This window comes from Echeneis naucrates, chromosome 5 (assembly GCF_900963305.1).
Source record: "Echeneis naucrates chromosome 5, fEcheNa1.1, whole genome shotgun sequence".
NCBI classification, from domain to species: Eukaryota; Metazoa; Chordata; class Actinopteri; order Carangiformes; family Echeneidae; genus Echeneis; species Echeneis naucrates.
In genome coordinates, this window is record NC_042515.1 from 18628898 (window position 1) to 18651366 (window position 22469).

Here is a 22469-nt window from a genome sequence, read left to right on the forward strand (position 1 = left end):
TCCTGGCTTAATTAAAAAAAAATGTCTATGTGAAGTTGATCCATGTAAAGCTGTGGGAAACATTGCTGTTTGGAGGCTGAGGGACAGAATGTACCAAGTCCAAAATGTCCTGACAGAAATATTTACTATGTGATGTTCACTAGGTGATTGTTCCTGCTGCTATCATCCCTGCCCAAACAATTGCTGCTTTGCAGTCATAATGAGTTGCTGTGATTTACACACTGCACCTACTGGTTTTACACTCGACACCATCTTCTCACAACTAGACAATAATGGATACAGAGACCTTACTCTATGACTTGAGCTCACCTTTTAATCCGATCAATGCCTAGAAGTTTTTTCCAGACAGATCACAACTGTCCTTTAGGATATGTAACTTTCATGAACTAGTCAGGTTCAGGAACATCACCTCCAGTTCTCTCAGACTGAGCAGTCTGATGATGCAGTAGAACAGGAGCAACAAGTGGACAAGTACACTTTCCTCCTAAAAGTTAATAAAACAAAAGAAGTAATTGGCGTGGTCCCTCCTGACCACTCCCTGATCGATGGTAGCCGCTCTACTGTTGAATGAGTAAGCAATATCAATTATCTCAGCGTGAAATGAACTGGAAGTGCGACAAAGCATCTTCCCAAACCACCCTGCAGCAGCAGAGACAAGACTCTCAACCGAAACCCTTTTTCAGCATTCAACACCGGAATGTACAGTCATTTTCACAGCATCACGTAGGAGGGGCTGGTACATCTCAGACCAGTCACTCCAGCACATAAGCACATCTTCCACCATTTATGCATTCCTCTGCTATCACCTAGGATGTTCCATACCCACAAATAAGAGCTTGGAAGAGAAACTACGCCTATCCCTGAGCTCTGAAGCCTCTAAACTCAGTGACCTCTGAATCAATGACATTTCAAACTATTATGTCCAAGAAACATTGACCACCATTTGGCCCTTTGTATGAATGATGCAATGTTATAGATAAGAATCCTTTGGGATTTTTTTTTTTTATCTTTTTTGTTTCACTTGGGTGGATGTTAGCAATTTTTTTTAACAGCCCTCCATGCAGCATGGCCTGTTTCCCTGCTGAGACATCCTCATTTTTCTTATGCAGATTTAATCTCTTCCAGTCAGAATCAGTGAGACTGAAACCAAAGGTTTGTCTACATGGAGACAAGAGTGATACAATCAGGAAAGGTAGAGGGACTGGGGGTTTAAACTGAGATCTACAGGGGGAAATATTTGATTTCACTGCTTCTGTTCTGATTATTTCTGCTTGATTTGTGAAATTCCTCACCTGAAGCCTGAAGCAAAGTTACTTTGCTCATAGTATCATCATTACACTTCATAAAGCCAAAATTTGTATTGGGATTGTGTACATTTTCTATGTAAGTGACTTGCCCATCCCATTATATAGAGAGAACTGGTTCTTAGCCCTTGGAAAATTAGTATTTGGCAGCTCTTTATCTGAACATGAGTCCAAATTATCACATTGCCCCATATGATTGACAGCAAAATAAATTCAAAGCAAATTCAAAGCTTCATCCAGTGATACTATCAATATAAACATTTCATCAGATGGATTCCTCTGTTGGTGAGAGGGGCTGCCAGTGTCCAATGAAAACCAACACACAACCTTGAAGCTCCTCTCAGCTTATTGTTTTTTTCACTTATCAGTATTTAACTGTGTGGTTTCCTCCATTTACTGAGCACACAACCTGTCCAGTATGACACAGCTGACAGCCAAAGTAAAACAGTCATCACTGGTCAAATATCCTCCAAGATAACAGCACCCAGATCATTTTTCAGGATGAAGTAGAGTGAAACCAGAGCCAACTGTTGAGCGTGGGTCCAGTGGGGACTTTGTAGTTATAAGGTGATATATTAATAAGCTGAGTGACAAAAAGATCTGAATACATCTCCTCAGCTTGTGTAAAATTCTAACACACATTTTTCACTATTATCTGATATAACAATGAATCCATAAAATGTTTGCTGTTTGGCTGTTGGCTAACCCTTTAGACATACACACTGATGAGGCAGACTATGTGTGGGTTGCCTTTAGAGTATTATTAACTAAAATTTTTTCATCAAACCTGCAGCTTGAGAGTTTTTTCTGACGTTCAACATGACCTTGGTACTAATAGTCAATGTTCTCCCCTCCACACAGTATTTCAGGATGGGGCTTTGAAAGCATCAGGTTACACTGTGATGTCTTTCAAACCACAATCAATACATGACAGCAACTGGTCACAATGCTCACTGTGACCTTGGTCTACCCAGTCTGTCTGCACTGTCACTCAGTTTACAGAGGATCAATATCAGATTGTCTCCTTTCTTTCATGACATCTATGTCATCATCTTGATGGAAGTGACTGAACTGCGTTCAGGGTTCATACGTTAGGTCAAGGACATGTTTTCACTTCTGTTGTGACAGTGAATGCCACTTGGAAGCATCAATAACTAATACCTGTTTCAAGGCAATTACTTAACAAGATGATGACTTCCTATAAACCTTAAAAAAAAACAAAACAAAACAAAACAAAAAAAAAAACACAACTATTTCCTCTAACCTGTCTCTGTTCAAGTTTTTGCCTTAAAAAAAAACAAACAAAACACTGTTCAACTCTGTCTTTAAGGAAATAAATCAGACACAGCATTTGGACGTCTTGCACAAAAAAAATAAATAAACAAATAAAAATAAATGCTCATAAACAAGTCCTCAAACAGATCTTTTGATTTGATTTGAATCATATGCAACAAAATAGATTACTTTAATGTTCATATATATACATATATATAAAAAAAAACATATATAAATAAAAAACAAATATAAATAAAAAAAACACACTGACAGACGAGTCCGAGCACCTCATCCATATTTAATTGATGCTAGACTATTTTAAGGGAGCATTTGCCCTTCTAATGGCATGGAAGACTCAAACTTACGTTGCTGACATTTATGAAGCCAGCCAGATCTCAGAGTACATAGGGAAACCCAAAATGAAAATATATTTCCCTTCAATGAAGCATGTTCCACATCACTATGAAAGACTGAGAGGTAAATTGTCAGCCATGCTAGACCAAGTAAAAAGACAGGAGAGAAATTCTGGCAAAGAAGTGGTGAAAAAAAAAAAAAAAAAAACAGCTCAACCTGGCATCAACTGAGTTTGAACTACACAAGACAGAGGATATTCAAATTGCACACCTTAAAAAAAAAAAAAAAAACAAAAAAAAAAAAACAAGACACAGGCATCAAACACATGACAAGACGTGTAAAGGAGGCTGTACAGGCATGCATGCAGCCACAACCCTGCGTCTAAAAATAACTATTTGTGATAAATCTGTTTATTTCCTATGTTTACGTCCCCCTTGAGCAATAGAGCACCCCAGGCTGGCATATCCCCTGGGCCTGGCCTCCCATTTCAGCTGTGACCTACATTTAATTCCCTCCACAAGGACAATGTTGGGCTTGACTCCTTGGATGACTTTGGATTGAGGGCAAAGAGCTGAGAAGGGGTCTTGTTTGACATCTTTTTAGATCCAGTTTGCTGGTGTGGTATGGCATTTTCTCAGAGGTGTGTCTTCATCTTGCCTAAATCTCACTGTTACTCTGCATTTATGCAAGTAACCCAGACTTTGACATGTCTTTCATATTGCCACCAAGTTTTCTTCTCTTTTTGCAGACTCAAAAACACCCACAAAGCTTCAGTGAAAAGAGCATGAACATGACTATATGTTGGTGAAACAGCTTCTGTAACTGTTCACAAATATCCTGCAGTATCCAGCATTAGATCAAACTGTGACATTTGGTTCCACGGCAGCAAGCGGAAACAGCAAAATGACCCATATGCTGAATATCTATTGGCACCTTTCCTCTTGGGTCAAAAACTCAGATGAAATAATACAAATTTTTGTCTTCAATGATTAATTCTTTTTAGACAGCGCAAGTGCACTATGTGTTAAAAACACTAAAACATTCAGACTTTTTCATGTTTGCTAGACAAACTTGTAGGAGGGCCTCAGTCTGACCTCAGGGCAAATAAGACTTTTAGGGAAGTATCAATTAAAGATTGCCCAACGAAAAACAGAACTCTGGTCAAAATCATGTCCTGATATGCTGGTGCACCCTGGATGAGGACAAAATCTGACAGAATTGCTCATGAGATGAGTTGAAAGAGAGAGAAAGGGTTCAAATGTGTTTATGTGTATTGGTCAAAAGACCTGTTTCATTTACTTAAGCCCTTGATCTCTGAAACTAACAGTGATCAAAGTGCATCATAAATGACATAATGATTCAATGATTACAAAAAAAGACCAAGGGTTAGGGTTAGGGTTACCCTATGTATAAGCATACATAGTGAGTGCAGTATTTAGCACAGCCATCATTTCTTTGCACTAAACTATGGGGGTTTGCAAGAACAGCAGGTTTCACTTTCATACAGTACAGGCCAAAAGTTTGGACACACTTTCCTATTCATTTGAATGAGAAGGTGTGTCCAAAATTTTTGGCCTGTACTGTATACCTAACGTACTCCCACTAAGGACAGGGACCTGGCCTGGCAAGCCATTCAGCTTCTGAGGAAACCCCAGCTCCCCAAACACAGACATTTAGGACGTACCTGAATACACCGTTTGTTGACACAACTCGAAAATGTAAGATAATGTGTATTCAAATAATTTCAAACCTGCTGAGAGTCAAAACAATGACTGCTTTGACTCACACCAAATGATTAACACTCTTTTCCACCACAACCCATGTTTCCAAGCTTTGTGAGTCAGCCCACACTACAGCAACAGATACACCGACTTCAATATGACCCAGTTACAAGTTGTTTTCAAAAGTCAGAGGGTTCAGAAGAACAACATGCACAATAAGGTGAAAAACAACTATAATTCAGAGCTTTGTGGGTTCATTTCCTGGGCAACTTGAAATGCAGGAGTGAATATAACACACAGACAAAACACTGAGGGGGAAAAAAAAAACTATGTTTCAAGATATTCCTTATGGCAAACTGATCAGTGCCACGAGTGAAAAGTAGGCCATCATAAATGTGTTTGGCAATGATTCATTATCATAATTGTTCTATTAATAGGCTAAGCTATTCTTATTCAGCTTGTGTTCTGGCATTCAGGTCATGCAGGACAAGAGTTATTTGAGAGTGCATTTTAAGCAGTTTGCCACTGACATGGAAACAATGGCAGCACTCACAAGCTGACCCAGGTTTAGGGAGATTTTTCTGTTTTTCTACACTGGATATGAAATCTTCACCACTGACAAAACACGGTGCAGAGAGTGCCGTGTGCCATGTTGGAGCAGAAGCTGTTATCTGCGAGGCTTGATTACAACTTCCATGAGCGTGACCCAGTGCTATTCATTCCCCCTGCTAGCCTTCCCTCCATCGCTCCTTTCTGCATCTCTGACTCTTCCACTTCATCCTCTCCTTTCAGCTCGTGTTTTCTTTATTCCCTCTTTCACTGCTCTTTTCATTTGTTCCACTGCTTCAAATCTATAACACTAGCAACCCCCTTCCTTTAATCTTAAAGCCATTCATCTGTTCTTCCCTTCATACAAAGAATATTAAGAAACTTAATACCACAGACTCCTCCACCCATCCTCTGATCTGCTCATTTGTGTTTTCTCTGTCTCCACTACATTTGGCACATGTAACAAACCGCCTGTGTGGCCAAAACCATTCCATCTTTTGGGTTAGAGTGGAGGATAACTGTTGTTTTTTCCTCAAGCTGCTGACTGAGTCCTGCTAAAAGCCTGAACTCCATTTCACTGCTCTGATGTTGATGCCAACGCCAAATGACTATTGTCTCACACTTGACAGTGACCAGTGGTTTTGCAATCCAGACATGTGGGATGATGCAGATTCTTTCATTTTCTACATACAAATCAAAAAGGAGACAAATGTTTTTTGGGAATAAGAGTGAATGCATGCTACTAAGATTAATGATTATATTGCATCAAAGTGCACTCTGATTGAGTAACACACTCCTCCTGCCTCAAGCAGAGACTGAGGAGTAGGAAACAGGTTGGGTGAGCTCAATATTTCGGCACCAACTAACATTTACTCATCTGACCTAACACAGCCCCCTCTGGGGCCTACACTCCCCATCGCCTGTTCACAAACTTTGATGTGTATGCCAATTTGTCTTCAACATGAAAATGCTGGGAAATTAAATCAGGATACAGTCTGTTTTATTGTGCTTTGGCCAAAGTATGATGTTTTTGTGTGTGCCACCCCCCCCAACATCTCACTTGAGAGCAGTCAGCTCTTGCTTCCCCTTTGATAAAGATAGGGGCCTTAATATATAGCAAGCAAATGCCTTTGCTTCGCCTTGCTTGCGTTAACTGCAGAAGAAACTGACCCGTGCACTTAATCACGCTGCTTTGAAATTAAATGTGATGGCTGTGTTACATTAAAGGCAGGCCTTGTGGTGGATTGAATTAGCCTGCTGTACGTCTTTCAGAGTCAAGTCATTTCACTTTCAAGTCAAACTCGTTGCATGTGTGTCATCTACTAGCTTTTCCTCCACAGAGGACATGACAAGACTGCGCAAAACCACAATGTGCCAAACTACGTCTATGTTACAATTTCACTCTGCAATGCATTGCATCTACTCCTGGTGTGACTCGCAGAAGGAAACTTAATGGAGGCAACACAAATTAAGTATGTGGATAAATACCAAACAGTTTTATCTGGTGTAATCTGGCAGGCATGGTTTTTCCAACTGCCCACCATTTTTAGATTATGTTGGGTTTTCGGTAGCATCTGCCTCGCTGTGGCCATAATTGAGAACAGGGTATGTACTGTAGCTGATGGATGATCGAGAAGAAAATGGCCCTGCTTGGAAAATCTGGCAACATTCATAGACCAAACTGTTGTGCAGAAGCTATTACAGAAGCATTTCTCTAAATCTCCACAATAAACATGCTCTCGTGTCGAGCTAGCCAGCTAGTCCACATTTTCCAAGGAGATACTGAGGCATATCCTCATGGATAATTTTCAAGACACACATACACACAAGGGGAGGGCCAGCAGACTGCCGTCAGACTCCAAAACCAAAACAGATCCATCCACCATCTTGGCCAGAGTTAGCCTGCCAGTGCTTGTTTTTTTTTTTTCTTTTTGATGATACAAACTCACTCACAGAAACACAAGCACACACACACACACAAAATACAGGAGGGGTGTCAAGCTGACAGGGGTTTGTTAGCTTGGCAGGGGGATGAAGCCATCTGTCCCAGTAAAGGGTTAATCCAACCAAAAGCACAGGCCGCAGATTCCAGCATTTACCAATCTTTAAATTCCTGACTATGTTCCAGCTATGTGCATTTTTTGTTTTTTAGTTTTGTGAAGAGGAGGGATTACAATCACCTCAGCGTTTTCACATCATTCTTCAAACACTAAAAATCTGAAGAGGCCTCCCCATGTGGCAGTAACAGGCATTTAAATTTTAAAGGGGCAGTTTTCTGGCTTGGCTTTTCAGTGAATGGTATGGACGCCTCTCATTAGAGAGAGGTGTTTACAGTCATTTTTGACGGGGTGGAGGGGTGGTTACTGCTCTGACTGGCTGAAAGAAGCTTGTGATGTAGAGACACAAACCATACACAATGAGATCAAAACAGGCCTTTCTCTCCTCTTTTTATTGATAAAAAATGCTTTCAAGTCAAATAAATTCCCAAACTGAAGAAATTGTGTTTCTGTATGGGGTGGGGGTTGGAGGGATGGTGGTGGTGGTGATGATGATGAGTGGGGGGTGGGATGAGGGGGAAACAGATATTAGAATAAAATAACAAAAACCTGAAGGGCCAGTAGTGCGGTGTGAAGCTAAATCAACCAGAAATCTGCCTGAAAATGCCCCCCCCACACACACACACTCACAGTCAGCCTTTGTCTTTTTATTCCACCCAGAAAAAAAGCACCATAGGCTAGCTGCTACCTACAGCAACATGGAAATGGTAAAGAAAGGCTTTAAAATGATCCATTTAAAGGGACGGGGAGGGAGTGGGGATGGAGGGATACAGACTGGGGGTGGTAGAGGAAAGAGGGTGGGGGGAAGGAGGGGGGGTCATCCAGACACAAGAACGATTGATAAAGGAGGGGAAGAGAAAAAGAAGACAGAGAAAGAGGGGAAGATGAAGGAAAGGTAGGACTGCTAACCTTAGCATCCTGGAAGCTCCAGACAGACAAACAGGCAGACAGCAGTTTGCAGCTGGAGGTAATGGCTTCCAATATGATCAAGCATGTCAACAGATAGCACAGCCTTGACACAGCCATCTCAGAGCTGGAGTGCTTCCACCAGAAACATACAGACACACAGGGGAAGTGACACTTTGCGCCCACACACACACACACACACACACACACACACACACAGTCATCAAAGCAGGGCACAGACAAACCCGCACAGACGCACGTATACCTGAGACAGACAGACACAGACACACACAGCTTCCCTTTGACCACAACACATCAGCCTCCATTACTGCCAGCAATGTGCCTCCGTCTCCCTCGCTCTGCCCCGATGCCTCACGCCTGATGCACAGCCATCCTCGCCGCCTCTCCATCCCAACCCCCAACCATTAAATCACAGCAACCCTCGGCATCCCTTCTCCAAATGAAACACACAAAAACAAAATACCTCAGTTAGGCAGCCTGTGAGGGGCTTCTTCTCTTTGCCCTACAGTCCACAGAACAGTACCACGTCGACAGAACACAGAGGGAAGAAAAAAAAATCCAATCAGGTGTGAAAGAGTAGAAGAAAAACCAATGCAGGTTTACAGTTCCTTCTCCTTTACTCCCTTCCCTTCATCCTCCCATGCGTCTGTCCTCTGTCCAGCTTTGGCTTTGTGATGCTAAGCTAATGAGAGCTAAGCTAAGCAGCATCCACACATTGGCTTATAATGTGCTCCTTCTCATACCCACACACTCACCAATGCTAGGCTTCTGTCTGTCTCTCGCTCTCTCTCACTGACTGAGCCCCGCTGTCTCCCATCTCACAGGCACCCATATGTACCCGCCCACCCCCCCCCCTCTCTCTCTCTCTCTCTCTCTCTTACTCACACCCTGTCCTTCTCTTGGTTGTTCACCCCTATTCTCTCCCATCGCCGCCCCCCGCCTTTCTACACCTCTCTTTCTTTTCTCTTCTCCAGACACCAATTCCCTTGCACACACAAACTTAGACACATGCTCAGAGCGTTAAACAAGTTTCAAGCAAGTCATCCTTGACCGACATGTAAAGAGGACAGAAGTCAACAGAAGAACTTTGGGGGAAAAAAAAAAAAAAAAACATGGGAGCTGGGACAAGAGCTGGACAGAGAGGCATGAACTACAGTGAGGGCAGAGCTGTGTAGTTTTACCTTTAAAATACACAAAAGAATGTATCAAGTAATTAAAAAGCTCACAGGGGATGGTAGCATACAACAAATTCAAGCTAAAATATAAGAGAAAACAATCAAAAGAGTCAAACTGACACAGTTTCAGAAAACAAGACAGCCCAGAGAGAGCAGGATTCAATTTCTATTCTCTATAGTCAGAGGTGGGGGGTTGGAACAGCAGTGGGATGATATGAAAGGGAGGTGGGTCAAAGGTTACGACGTGTCATTCTATCGCAGATGACCTTAAATCCATCTGAAATCCAAACTGTAGAGTAAAACTAAGCAATGTTCACCTAAAAAAAAAAAAACCCACACACACAAAAATATCCAAAGATGCAAATATACACACCAAGTTTTGCTTGGTTTGCGAGTGTGGTTGGTGGACACTATTATAATATTGCTTTCTGCACATAAGAAAAGGTACTACAAAACTAAAAAAAATAAGTGTTTAAGTCCCCTTTTTGGGTGCTATTGGCTATACTAAAGAGTATTACTCTGGATAAAGTATATTAGCATATTGTTAATTTGGGACACAGCTCTTTTCATAAGTAGCAGTGACATCCTGTGGACCTGGATATCTGCAGTGTCAGGGTTTATTTAAGGTCTTACAAAGAGATAACAGCATCTTAAACACAAACAGGCCACAGGCAAGTTATTGTCAAAGTTCCACCAGACTTTTAATGTTAATCCACATTCTTCCTTTTTACAACAATACACTGAAGCATCATCTTATTATTTCTTCCATAAAGGTTATGTTGTAATTATGTAATTGTGTTGTAATTTAACACAATGTACACTGGGAAAGCCAACTCTACACAGAGATCATACAACCTTCCCACTGCTTGGATTTATTGTGGCACTGTTATATTGGATCAAATTAGTTTCGGCTTGGTGCACCTGGTACAGTTGACTGATATACATTATCATCAGGCTGCAAAAATGATGAAATCTCCACAAATAAAAATGTCCCATAGGTCAAAACAGATTTTGCTTCCACCTTGGGCGTGATTTAACTCTTTGCCTCCATGCGATATATGTATACAAGACTGTAAGTGATTGAGTGTGTGCATACATTATATGCACAACAGTGCGTGGGTGGGGCAGTTGGGGGCTGTGAATCTGGGGGACCCCACCAATCACTCACTCCGTCTGACAACATTCCTTTGACTCCTGCTTAATGGTGTTAGCCAAACACAAAACTTCCCCACCAGCATGAATTCAACTCCCATTGTTTCCTTCAATAGCTCTGTGTGATCGACCTGCTGCCTGTTTCAAATGGGATCCAACTCATGTGGAAAAAAAAAAAAAAAAAATTCCCCCCAATGTTCAGCATTAGTAAACCTAAACCACAAAAACGATATATGAGACTTGAAGGAGCAGTTTAACTCTTTGGGAAATACAATTATTCACTTCTCTGCCAAGCTTGAGGTAAGAATGCCAGTATCAGTTTCTTTTCTGTATGAACATAAAGCTGGAGCCAGGAACTGCTAAGCTTAGCTTAGCACAAAAACCACAGACAGCTGTGAAACGGCTGCATGAGTAATCAGTCTTCTTCAAGCACTCAAGTGCATTTCAAAAGAACAATATAAACAGATTTCTTTCTGTCTGCTTGCATATTCGTATATATTGTAATAAAACACAGTCTATGCAGAACCATTAAAAACAGGTGTATGCCAAGATGCAACAGTAAGTGAGACTGAGGCTGCTTTATTCATAGTTCCTCCTTCGCTTTTCACTGCCCATTCACTAAATGAATGACTATCCCCAAGTCTGGATTCACAGATTTAAAAAGACATGTTGTTTCCCCACTGTGGTCAGTTTTTTAGTCCAATATTGGGAAATCCAACCTGTTCGATCCGGCACTGGTAAAACAACAAAGATTCATTTCTGGAAAGACAATTACAAATAATTTTATCTACTCCGAACAAAATCACCCCTTATGTAATATATGCCAAACAATGTCAACCACAAAATACTTAGCTGACACAAATTCTCATCTTAGCCAAAAAAAGACAAGGTATTTCAATTTCATTTTTAAAATCATGCTCTTGAATTTTTTTTCCAGACTTTGCTTTTGAGGAACGGCACAGTCCCTCTCTTTCTTTTGTTCAGGTGACAGTGCGATTGCATCTGCAGATGCAATCGGTAAGCTCACCGAACCAACACCACAATGGCTGCATACAAATACACTAGACACACACAGATTGGCCTACAGACATCCACATTCACCGCTTGGTGAAGTGTGATAAAACCACAGCTCACATGTACATATGTTTATTTTAGCTTGGCTGGCTAGCTGCAGCCAGCATTGATTAGAGTGTGAGAGCGATTTTGCATCTCTCCATCCGCTCTTTCTCTCGCCCTCTGCCCATCCCCCTTCATGTCCCCCCACCTCCCACACCCAAACTCCACCCCACCCCCCATTCTCCAGCCCCACAGCTTCAGCCCCCACCTCCCTCTGAGCCGTCCTCTTAGCCTATATACAGGTCGTCCAATCATCTGTGCTGCTAGCCTTGCAATTCATCATACACACGCGCACACACACACACACACACACACACACAAACACTCACATGAACGCGAGCGTCTTGAAATCTTGCTCATTTGAGAGGCGACGACCAAGCCATCAGCATCACAGCAAACACAGGAGACAATACTGCTACTTGCCTTGATGCAGGAGAGACCAGAGCTCCCTTTTCAAGGCTGGCAGGCACAGAATGCAGAGATTTAAGTCAGGTATAAACCAAACAGAGAAATCCTCTCTGCTCCTTGCTCTGGAAAAATGAGCGAGATTGTTATACAGATGGAGAAAGGGAGCAGCAGTGGCAGACAGAGCAAGCGAGGCAGCAGTGTCGTGAGTTGGGGGGTTCAGGAATGAGAGTGGGAGAGGGCGGGTAGAGGGTTGGTGGGGATAATGGGACATTGGGAATGCTGAACGTGCGGACGGGCCGACCACGAGGGAAGCTGATGGACGCCTTAACAGATGGGGGAGGGTGGGTGTCCTGTGGCTCCAAATTTTAGTCAGGGTTAGAGGAACATGAGTTGGACAATATTAGCTTATGTAAGACAGAATATGCATACATTTTATTTACATATAAAATGTCAATTATCTCTTAAATAATTAATCTCATAATTGCATGACTTCTAAAGACTTAAATATTTGTCAACTTTGGAAAATTTGCCAATACCATTTTACCTTTCTGTTTTACCTTCCAAAGCTTAAAAGTTCAGGAATAACTTCTTTAAACAAAAATCATATCTGAATTTTTGGCGTTCAGGGATATTGGAATGGTAGTGTGTCTGTCTGGCACAGAGTAAAACACTCCCACACCACCATAGCGTGTGGAAAACAGCATGCCACCCCAGCAAACACAGTTGGCAGTGCTTACAGGCAACGCAAGTGAGAGATCACACCCTTATTGCTTCCCTTCCGACTCCTGTTAGTTGTTTGTGACACCTATGTGAATGAGGTTGGAATATCAGGGTGGATAGCACAAGTATCAGTGAATCTCAGTTTAAATAAAAAAACCCAAATACACGAGGGGTAGTTTCCGCACATGGCATCCACACCCTCACAAATTGGCAACAACAATGACTGTGGTACAGGGGGAATATCCATTCCATCGCCACACAGATGGTGACTTTAATGATATATTAAAACAGATTAGGACAACAGCTTTAAATATGGGAGATGCTGTTTAACATTTTTTACAATTGTTTTACAATAGATTCCTACATCTGCTGCTCCATGATAGCAGTGAGACGGTAATTTTTTTCGATTTAATAAAGAAATTAAATTCTTTCCATTATTCAGACAAACTCTTTATTCCACATACTAGTCTAATCTGGGAAAAAAAAAACTAATCTAAAACTGGAAATCAACTCAGACAAATTAGTTAAAGGATTAGTGTACATGTGGAGTACAGCTGGGCTGTTTGAGCGTGTTTTTCCCTCATACATACAGGGATCAGATGATGATATGCTAGTTTCTGGTGAAAGTAAAACAATATGCAGCATTAGCCACCAATTTAAGAAGATACAAGCTGCATATAACAAATCAGCTTGTGTTAATTTACTGTGACCATTTTAGCTAATGTATAACATTTTTACATGAATAAACAAAACTGTCGGCAGCACGGTGGCATAGTGGTTAGAGCTGTTGCCGCACAGCAAGAAGGTTGCGGGTTTGGTTCCCAGGCCTGGGGCCTTTCTGTTAGGAGTTTGCATGTTCTTCCCGTGCCTGCGTGGGTTTCCCGCCACCGTCCAAAATGTTCGTGTTAACTGGTGACTCTAAATTGTCCATAGGTCAAAGTGTGAGTGTGAATGATTGTTGGTCTCTGTCTGTCTCTGTGTGTTGGCCCTGTAATGGACTGCTGTCCTCATCCAGTGTGAGCTGGGATTGGCTCCGGCACCCCCCATTACCCAGAAGCAGTAGAAGATGAATGAATGAATGAATGAATGAATGAAAGAAACAAAACTATAAATTTCATATGTAATATTTACAGGCCAACAGGCTCTGATTCTGACTTTACAACATTAACAAATCTGGCAAGCCCTGAAGGACCCAGGCAGCCTCTTGTGTACAGGCTGCAGTCTGACACATTTGAGGAGCTTAAAGGCCGGTGAGCATACATATACAGTAGCTGGAGTCAGAATCAGTTGTCTTTAGTTGAGTTTGTGCGGTTCATGCAGCTTTGTAGCACTGAATGGTCTCAGTAGTAACAATAAGCCCTGAAGGTAACGCATGGATCATTCACTACTCGCACTGCTTAAAGTAAGCTTAACATACTTTTACTTACTTTCTTTGATTTATATTTCTGGCAATTAGTAGCATACTAACAGCAAAGACAGCAGAAGCTTTTCTATATGTCTGTGTCCTGGAAGCAATGCATGTCAGTGTCAACTTCATCTGCACGAAACTCACAAGAATACAAACAGACCTTCATTAATGTGCACTCTAAGAGGACAAATTTGCAGAAATACCAGTATAAGCTGAGTTGCTATTTTGCTCAGGTTTAGAGGCAAGAGAACCTAAAGCATCCAGAGAGGCAGCTCTCCATCTGTTTCTCCACCTGCTTGCTGGTCATTAATCACATCTACACCTACACAAACACTAGGGCAGTGTTTTGGACCACATTTGGACATACGTCAAAATGGACACACACTGACCTCTCACAATCACAGGCCAAAGTTTCCCAGGCAAATTCATTTCACTTATTCCCCAAGAGCACATGGATGCGTCTGCTCTCACTTCCAGCTGCTGTTACTTTTTTCTATTACTGTGTGAGTTCGAAGGGCATATGGCATTCATGGCCCATGCCCACTGTCACATGCCCTCCCATAACAGGGAAAAAAAATAGCTGTGGCAGAGGATTTGTACATTGATATTCCAGTGAGAATACAACTGCATGACAACAGAACTTCACAGTCCTATAAAACAGAAGGTCCTGGGAGACCTTCATGCTTTGTTTACCACTGCTAACACCAGGATTTTTTTTACTGGTCTGGCACTGACCAGCCAGTGATTAAAATGGCCATTATGGTTTGACCCCCACCCTCCACCAGTGTCTGGCTGACATATGGCTGTGGAGGTAATGCTGATAAAGTCGGTTAAACAAGCCTCCTGCATACACAGAGTAATTTGCGAGAGAGGACCATGAATAAACGAATTGAAAATCCAACAGATGAGAACTATTAAGGGAAAAGCATGGGCTTGGAGAAATGAGAGGTGCTTTCAAGTCCATAATTAACTGCAAAGCACAATAAATAAATGAATAAAAAAGTGGTTGGCGTGAAAAATTGTGAGAAAGAATCGATGAACCATCTCCACAATAATAATCAAGCAAAATGCTCAACATTTAAAGGCTCAAGGGTCCCTAAGGCAAGAATTTAGAGGCAGCGAATAGTCGCTTAGCACAATAACTTTAGTGGCAACACCATATCCTAACACTCCACTGAGTGTAATTTAAACAAAATATTTACATGATGTACATTTTACGAGCAAATGAATTATTTGTCATTTGCACTATAACTAATAAAACATGTTTTTCATTAAATAAAATGTGTGCATCATCGACCTGTGGAAGCTAATGCCAGAGTTTAGGTGTTTGAATCAGATACACCTACTGCATCCAAGTGCACAACTACTTACATTGTTGGCTTTCCCTTTAAATATCATGTTTTTAAATGATGAAAACAAATCAGATTTTTGCATGAAGGAAGGAAGCTGCAGACATACCAGTCTTCTACAATTTCACTACTTGCTATGCCTGTCTGCTACTGCTGCCTCTCTGCATTCACCTTCATATGTAAGGCATGCTGTTTCAAATCCCATCTCCAGAGTTAAACCAGTGATGATCTTGGCTCTGATTGGTCTATGTAGTTTATTTCACTGTTATATGCAAATAAGGGAAAAGTCGAAATCCACCACATGCACCATGGTTCATCAATCTAATAGTCTTTCCTTGTGTTTTGCCTGTTCACTCAGCAGAGGGAGTTGCACCGTTATACCATTCATTGCTCTTTTATTGTGGTATTTGTGCTACAATTCCATATCTTTAGCACCAAGGCTGTCTTCAAGGGCTTGTTTTTTTATAGCAGGGAAGACCACAAAACTTCAAGTATGCACTTCAATTTTTTAAGAGCAGCAATTATGAGGAAGATATCCATCATCAAAAAACTAATGCCCTTTAGATCTTTGATAGACTGACAGTGAGGGGAAATAGTCAAAGACACTTGTTTCCATTTCTACATTACACAGACACCTCTGGGAGAGGAGAAACCGGTTAGTGTCGGAGGGTTGTAGGAACGTCTATAATTACTGGTGCCATTGATCCTGCAGACACAAGATACTACTAGCAAAGCTGCTGGGCAGTCACCAATGTTTCCTCACACTGATCAGCTTATATTAGAGTAGCAAACACTGTGCTGACTTTACATGAACTCACTGCTTGTTATCTTGGGAGGCGTCAAATTTTAGGACGCAGATGTATAAAGTGTGATACGACAGATCAACCCACATAAGGAGGTTAGTTCCAGGGAGGATATGAAGTAAAGGCTAATGTTTGTCAAAAGGCAACTTAAGTCCCACTTGGATAAGACTAAAATAACAAAGCATAACTAGGTGGCAATAACAAGTGTCTGCGTGAGGCTGCTACATGGATCTCAAATGGGCCCTATCTCTACCTGTAGAGCTCACACTGACCTAACCTGAGGTTTTTTATCCAGACATGCACAATATAAATGACCGTCTTAGGAGTTACATGTTACACTATGTTGTGTTCACTCATATAGACAAAGTATTATCAGGATTTGGAAGAAAAGTTCACTTAAATGTCAGGACATGAAGAGGACGGCAGAAAAGAGCAGAAGAAACTGAGGAAATGAAAGAACAAGGTGGGAAGACGGGTCGTAACTCACAAGGCACGGCGTGGCGGTAGAGGTTGTCTCGGATGGTCTGCTGCAATTCGTGGTCAGGTGAGGACTTCTGGAAGCGCTGGCTCAGATAATGCTTCAGGTCCTTGTTAAGCTTGATCCCTGTCATTTTGCATACAAAAAAGGAAAACGTGTGTTAACTCCAAACTCCTGAAGCAAAAGCAAAGTTAGGAGAGGTGGGAATAGAGAGGCATAACAACAGTTAGAATTCACAGACAAGTGTGAATTAGCCACACAATTTGCCTCCCATGAAAGCAAAAAAAACAAACAAACAAAACAAGTTTATCCTGCAACCATAGCAAAGCTGGACACTGAGTGCATAGCTGTGAATCGTACACTTTCCATTGTCACTTAGAGTAGTAGCCAGGGCTACCCAATTCTAAGGTTGCGAGTGCTATGGCTAGCACCACATATCAGCCCTCCTACCGCTACGCCATCTGGGCCTCAGACACACATTAAGCTACCGGAGGGCAAACCCAACTGGAAAGTATCTGAGTGTGTGTTTGATTCAGAATGTGTGTCTGTGTGGCCACTGTAGAGTGTCCACATTACATGTGTTTGCAAACAAAGCACAGACAGTATGATGACATGGGTAACAGGACAGATGTAAAACTGTTGTCCCTCAACAGCAGAAATGTGGTAATTTACCTAATGATTATGAGAATGTATTGTTCGAAATTCACTGACAACGTTGCTTCAGGCAACAACACATAACAGCAACCATCTTACCACTTTCTGTAACAGAACACAGGCCATCATTTATTCTACAAACCATTTATCTCCTATCTTCGCTTCGCTGCTCAGAGCATTTTTGGTTGTCTTGAGCAAGCAACCACTCATAGAAGGCCCTGGATCCTGTTTCTATGGAAACTGTGTGTATGTATGTGTGTGTGCTTCTGTATGTGCATGTGTGTGTCTTTAATAAGATGATTGAAATTGCTAGCATAGTGCGGAAGAACCTTCTGTATGGTTGGCAGAATAATTGTAGGTTCATATGATAAAAAAAATACAACTGAAACACAACAGACATCCCACAGACATGATATGACTGCTTTTTTGTTTTAATGTGGGTGACCAAAAATTTTGTCTCATTCATATCAAGACGCATGACAAGAGTGCATACCTTTATGGCTGAATTATGCTTGCATTGATGCCTAGCAAATTGTCAAAATTTCAGTCAGACATATTGAAATATAATAATATAATAATATAAAACCTAGATAGATAGATATAAATAGATAGATAAAAACCTCTCAAACTAACCTATGAAAATAATAAAATGATAAATTTCCTTTTTTTAGGATTTGTCAGGTTATGTCAACCCAGGCTCTTCAAATTATTACGTGAACGATTAGACCCAAGGATCATGGATATTTGATTGACCACAAGAAGCCTAATAGCTGCTAATGAAGATGGTAGTTTAGTGAACAGAGTGAGCAGAAGGGTTCAGTATTCTCCCTGCTGCCTGTTGGGAGGAAATTCTGCTTCTGGCCGTGTCCCATCCATACATATCTTTGTTGCACAACTCACAAAGGGTGACAAGTCAACACTCAAGCCAGCAGAGAGCTTAATGTACAACCTGGTCTGCTTTGCAATGCATATGGCTTGCTAACAGGCACCCACCTGACCATGTGACCCAGTCTGAGTACTGGGTAAATATGTGCGATGACGAAGGCATAAAACATCTGCCGAGATGCCTCTGCTCTCAGTGTGGAGGCGTATTTTCATGAAAACAATGATGACAAAGGACAATGCAGCAACAGGGCAAATGATTAAAAAGGGTCAACACTCAATGCGTTTATTCAAGCACTATCTGTCTCTGGGCACTTCCTAGTCATGGCTTGCTGACATGTGATGTTGTCAAGCGGGCTCACCACCTGGTGTTAATGGTCTGTCTGCTCTATGTTCGCTATAAAAGTGTAATACAGAGAATGAAAATTTGGACTCAGTATCCACTACTCACATGGACCAGGTTGGACCAAGACCAGAAAATGACATTCAGGGATGACTTGGATATAACAGATTAGCCCAGAAATTCTCAGACCTTTTCACAATAATGTGTGCCTCAACTGGCACAAATTAGAAACCACTGACAAATATTTTGTCCCAGAGTCACTTCTGATTTCTTTTAGACATTTAATTGCAGAAAGCATTTGAACCCATAACTTATATAATCATATAGTCTAATTACTGTGTTACTTGTAGATGGAAATAATTGATTGCTGGGAGCCCCATGGGAACCCAGTGGGGGTCCTTGGACGACTTTTTCTTTGATTTAGGCAACGTGATAACATGTAGATTATGTAGATGATCGGCCTTTAGGTCAGCTAAAGGACAGTTTAAGTATTTAGCCTTTCCACACTCCTCTGGCCTGCATACTGTCATAACCTACATTCTTTGGACCTTTTTAAAAATGCACAGGATGCAAAAATAAAGCACAGCACTTGTGAGAGGTCTTCAGTCGAGTGTCAGCTCGAGCCAAACTATGCATGTGCTCCAGCAGTTAACTCATTTTGTGGCTCCCCAACATAATGTGTAGTTGCTCGTCTGAGGTCAAATATCATTCCACCGTGTTGTATTTCTCTTTTCTCCTTCCTGTCCATGACTTAAATCAACAACAGACTACTTTTAAACCACTCTCCTTAAGTGGAGCCACAGTGTGTGGATTTTAGGCTTTTGACTGGCTGCAACTCAAATCTAGATTGGTCCAACCAAAACATAAATGCAGTCAACTGTGTTATTTTAAAGATCAATATTCTGAAGGAGTCGTCATAATTTGTTTTTTTGACACTTCCCATATATTATTTATATACAGTATGAATGATAATGTTCACAGCACTGAGCCCTGAGGCACACCACAAGTGACTTTCTCCAACTGTGGCATTTCTACACACTGGTATCAATTCAATAGATAACCAGGGTAGGGCAGCATGACAGCATAGTGGTTAGCATTGTTGCTCCACAATAACAGTGTGAGTGGTTGTTGGTCTCTGTCTGTCTCTGTGTGTTGGCCCTGTGATGGACTGGTGACCTGTCCAGGGTGACTCCGCCCTCACCCAGTGTGAGCTGCGATTGGCTCAGCGACCCGGAAACTGATAAGCAGCTGAGGATGAATAAATAATAATAAATAATAAAATAATAAATAATTCATGGTCTACAATATAGAATGTTTTTTTGAGTCTGAAAGTATCCCACTGCACATTATGTTTTCAAATGCCTCTGTGATGTATAATTGAAAATGATGTTTTCCTATTTGCTCCAAATCCATATTGCTTTTCATATCGTAAATCATATTTAATTATAAAGTTATCCAGTCTGGTATGAAATATGCATCCGGCAATTTATCATCCATCATATGGACAAGAAGGTCAAGAAGATCACTTCTTACCTCTGTTTAAGTCCTTAAGGCAGCTAGTCTGTCTCTTCAAACCAATACAGAGCCGGTTAACACCATAAGCCCATTAACTAAACCTGTTAATGTTGCCTTCCTCTGCTCTGGCACTGTGTATATGGTGAAAAGAGAAAAGAAATCAAGGAATCTAGAAGACTTGAATGTGACTGACTTGATTAGGCCAACCTAAAATACAATGCAGGCTATGCCTCATAGTCGAGACTGACTGGTCAAGTTCTGATTCTGGTATCTTGACTATCTCCCATTTAGTCCTTTAGTGACTGTTAGTGTTATTCAAATAGAAGTAGTGCATTTTAGATGCTGATGTTGGATCAGGTTTGTAGTGAATTGCTTCACAACTCATTTAGCTGATTGCAATTTCACTCACAGTCAACAAACAGCAGTCAGGCAGGCAGCAGGACTGGGTTGGGAAAACATGTGGCCCAGCGGCCACCCACACAAATCCCTCTGCTAACAGATAATTAGAAAAGACATGTCCTTCAAACATAGCCCACCTGTTATAGATTTTCAATAAGCCCCTTCAAATAAGCAAGTTTTTTTTTTTTTTTTTTTTTTTTTTTTGGGGGGGGGGGGGGGGGGGTTCAAGCAATCCATGACAGAAGGGAAGTGGGGGTGAAGGGGTTTATGCAAGTGAGCAAGGGAGAGAGGCAGAGCCTGTCGCACAGAGAGAGAGCATCAGAGTAAGCCAGACAAAACATCAAAAGGGTTTTAGACAAAGCTGAAATGTGAAAAGCCCCACTACTTTCCAGGCATCTCCCAGTGAGCCCACCCCTGCACCCCTCAGCTCTGATCATCCAGCCAAGGCTCTGCTCAGACATGCAGAGCCAGACATGGCACCAGCCAGACCTCTGCTGGCAGCTGACATCTGTATTCACAGCATGGAAAAACCGAACTTCACTGAAACTCGATCCTCACGCTCACTGGGACATCATAGTGAGAAGGGAAAGGTTTTGCCTACTTGTGCTGCCTCGGAAATGGCAGGAGTCATGATCTTGTATGGGTGCTTCACGCTCCAGATGAGCAACGTCATTACACAGTGGAGAGAAATGGGGAAATATCTGTTATTCAAAAGCTTTAAGCCTAACCGTTGACTTATTTATGCTATGGAGATGTCTCTGTAAGCACTCTCTCCCCTTCCTAAAATGAAACTTACTTATGTATATAGCGGAAAGGTAGCTGAGGCTGTCAATTCCAGGCCTGGGCTGAGGCAAAAACCTAAACATTGTTAGTCTTGATTACAGGAAGCCCTGTATTTAAACCTTGGTTCCAAAGGAGCATTCATACGAGTATTTACTGTTCGCAGATAATCACCGTCTGCAGAGAACGAAACCTACCGTCACAGTTGATCTCCTGAACCCTCGTCTATGCCAGTATGAAATCATGAATCCCAAAAGAATAATCCTGATGACTTAAATTACTTGTTCCCTTGACTTCTTCTTTTATGTCCCCAGCAGGTTTGTGTTATTAATTGTTCTTAACATTTACTTGAATCGATTGGCACCATATTTCATACTGACTCTCATGGCCTCACGGGAATCTATTCCAGTGTATCTGAGTGATATCATGAGTGAAACATCTCCAAAACTGCCAGGTGGATTGACTTGACATTGTAATAAGAAATTCATGTTCCCCCACACAATAAATTGTGGTTACTGGTGAATCGTTAGCTTTCTACCATCATTCATTTGTCTAATATTTCATGACCACATACCTGCAAAACATACATTATTCTTTTCAACCTTTATTGCTTCATCATAGCAGATGTTAGCATACGTATATACAAAATGGTGGCATGCTAGCCCCTTTCATGTGGCAGAGGGAAACAAGCACAAATCTACATTTGTTAAGTTACATCTGAGACAACCAACACAAACACATCAATTTTGTATTTTAGGCTTTAAGTAGCACAAAGGGCTGATGAGGACTTGATTAATACTACAGGTAGTGCTGGTGATCATTACAACGCATGGCATGAACAGAAATAAATACCACAGACAGAAAAGGTCTTTCTGACATTAATCAACACACCGGGCAATGGGTAAAAACAATCACCCTCTTAACACAAAGCAACCGTCTAAGTAACAAAGCAAAAGCATGCCAGGGCGCCTGCCTGTTTTACATGTAGCCAAGTCAGCTTTGGCAGTATCGCCATGTTTGGCTGGACACTGAATGTTGTATTGATATAGAACACGCAACGTCAGTCTGGTGTACAAAGTAACAAATAACTTTTTTCCCTC

The 22469-nt window shown here is 41.5% G+C and overlaps 1 protein-coding gene across 2 annotated transcripts in view; it reads right to left on the bottom strand.

The window, feature by feature from the left end:
- Positions 1–22469, bottom strand: part of magi1b (membrane associated guanylate kinase, WW and PDZ domain containing 1b) — a 121148-nt gene that overhangs the window by 52035 nt on the left and 46644 nt on the right. For both annotated transcript variants that reach the window (XM_029501212.1, XM_029501213.1), the window contains exon 2: positions 16806–16922. In XM_029501212.1, the coding sequence (XP_029357072.1) occupies positions 16806–16922 (117 nt within the window). The remainder of the gene's footprint in view (positions 1–16805; positions 16923–22469) is intronic.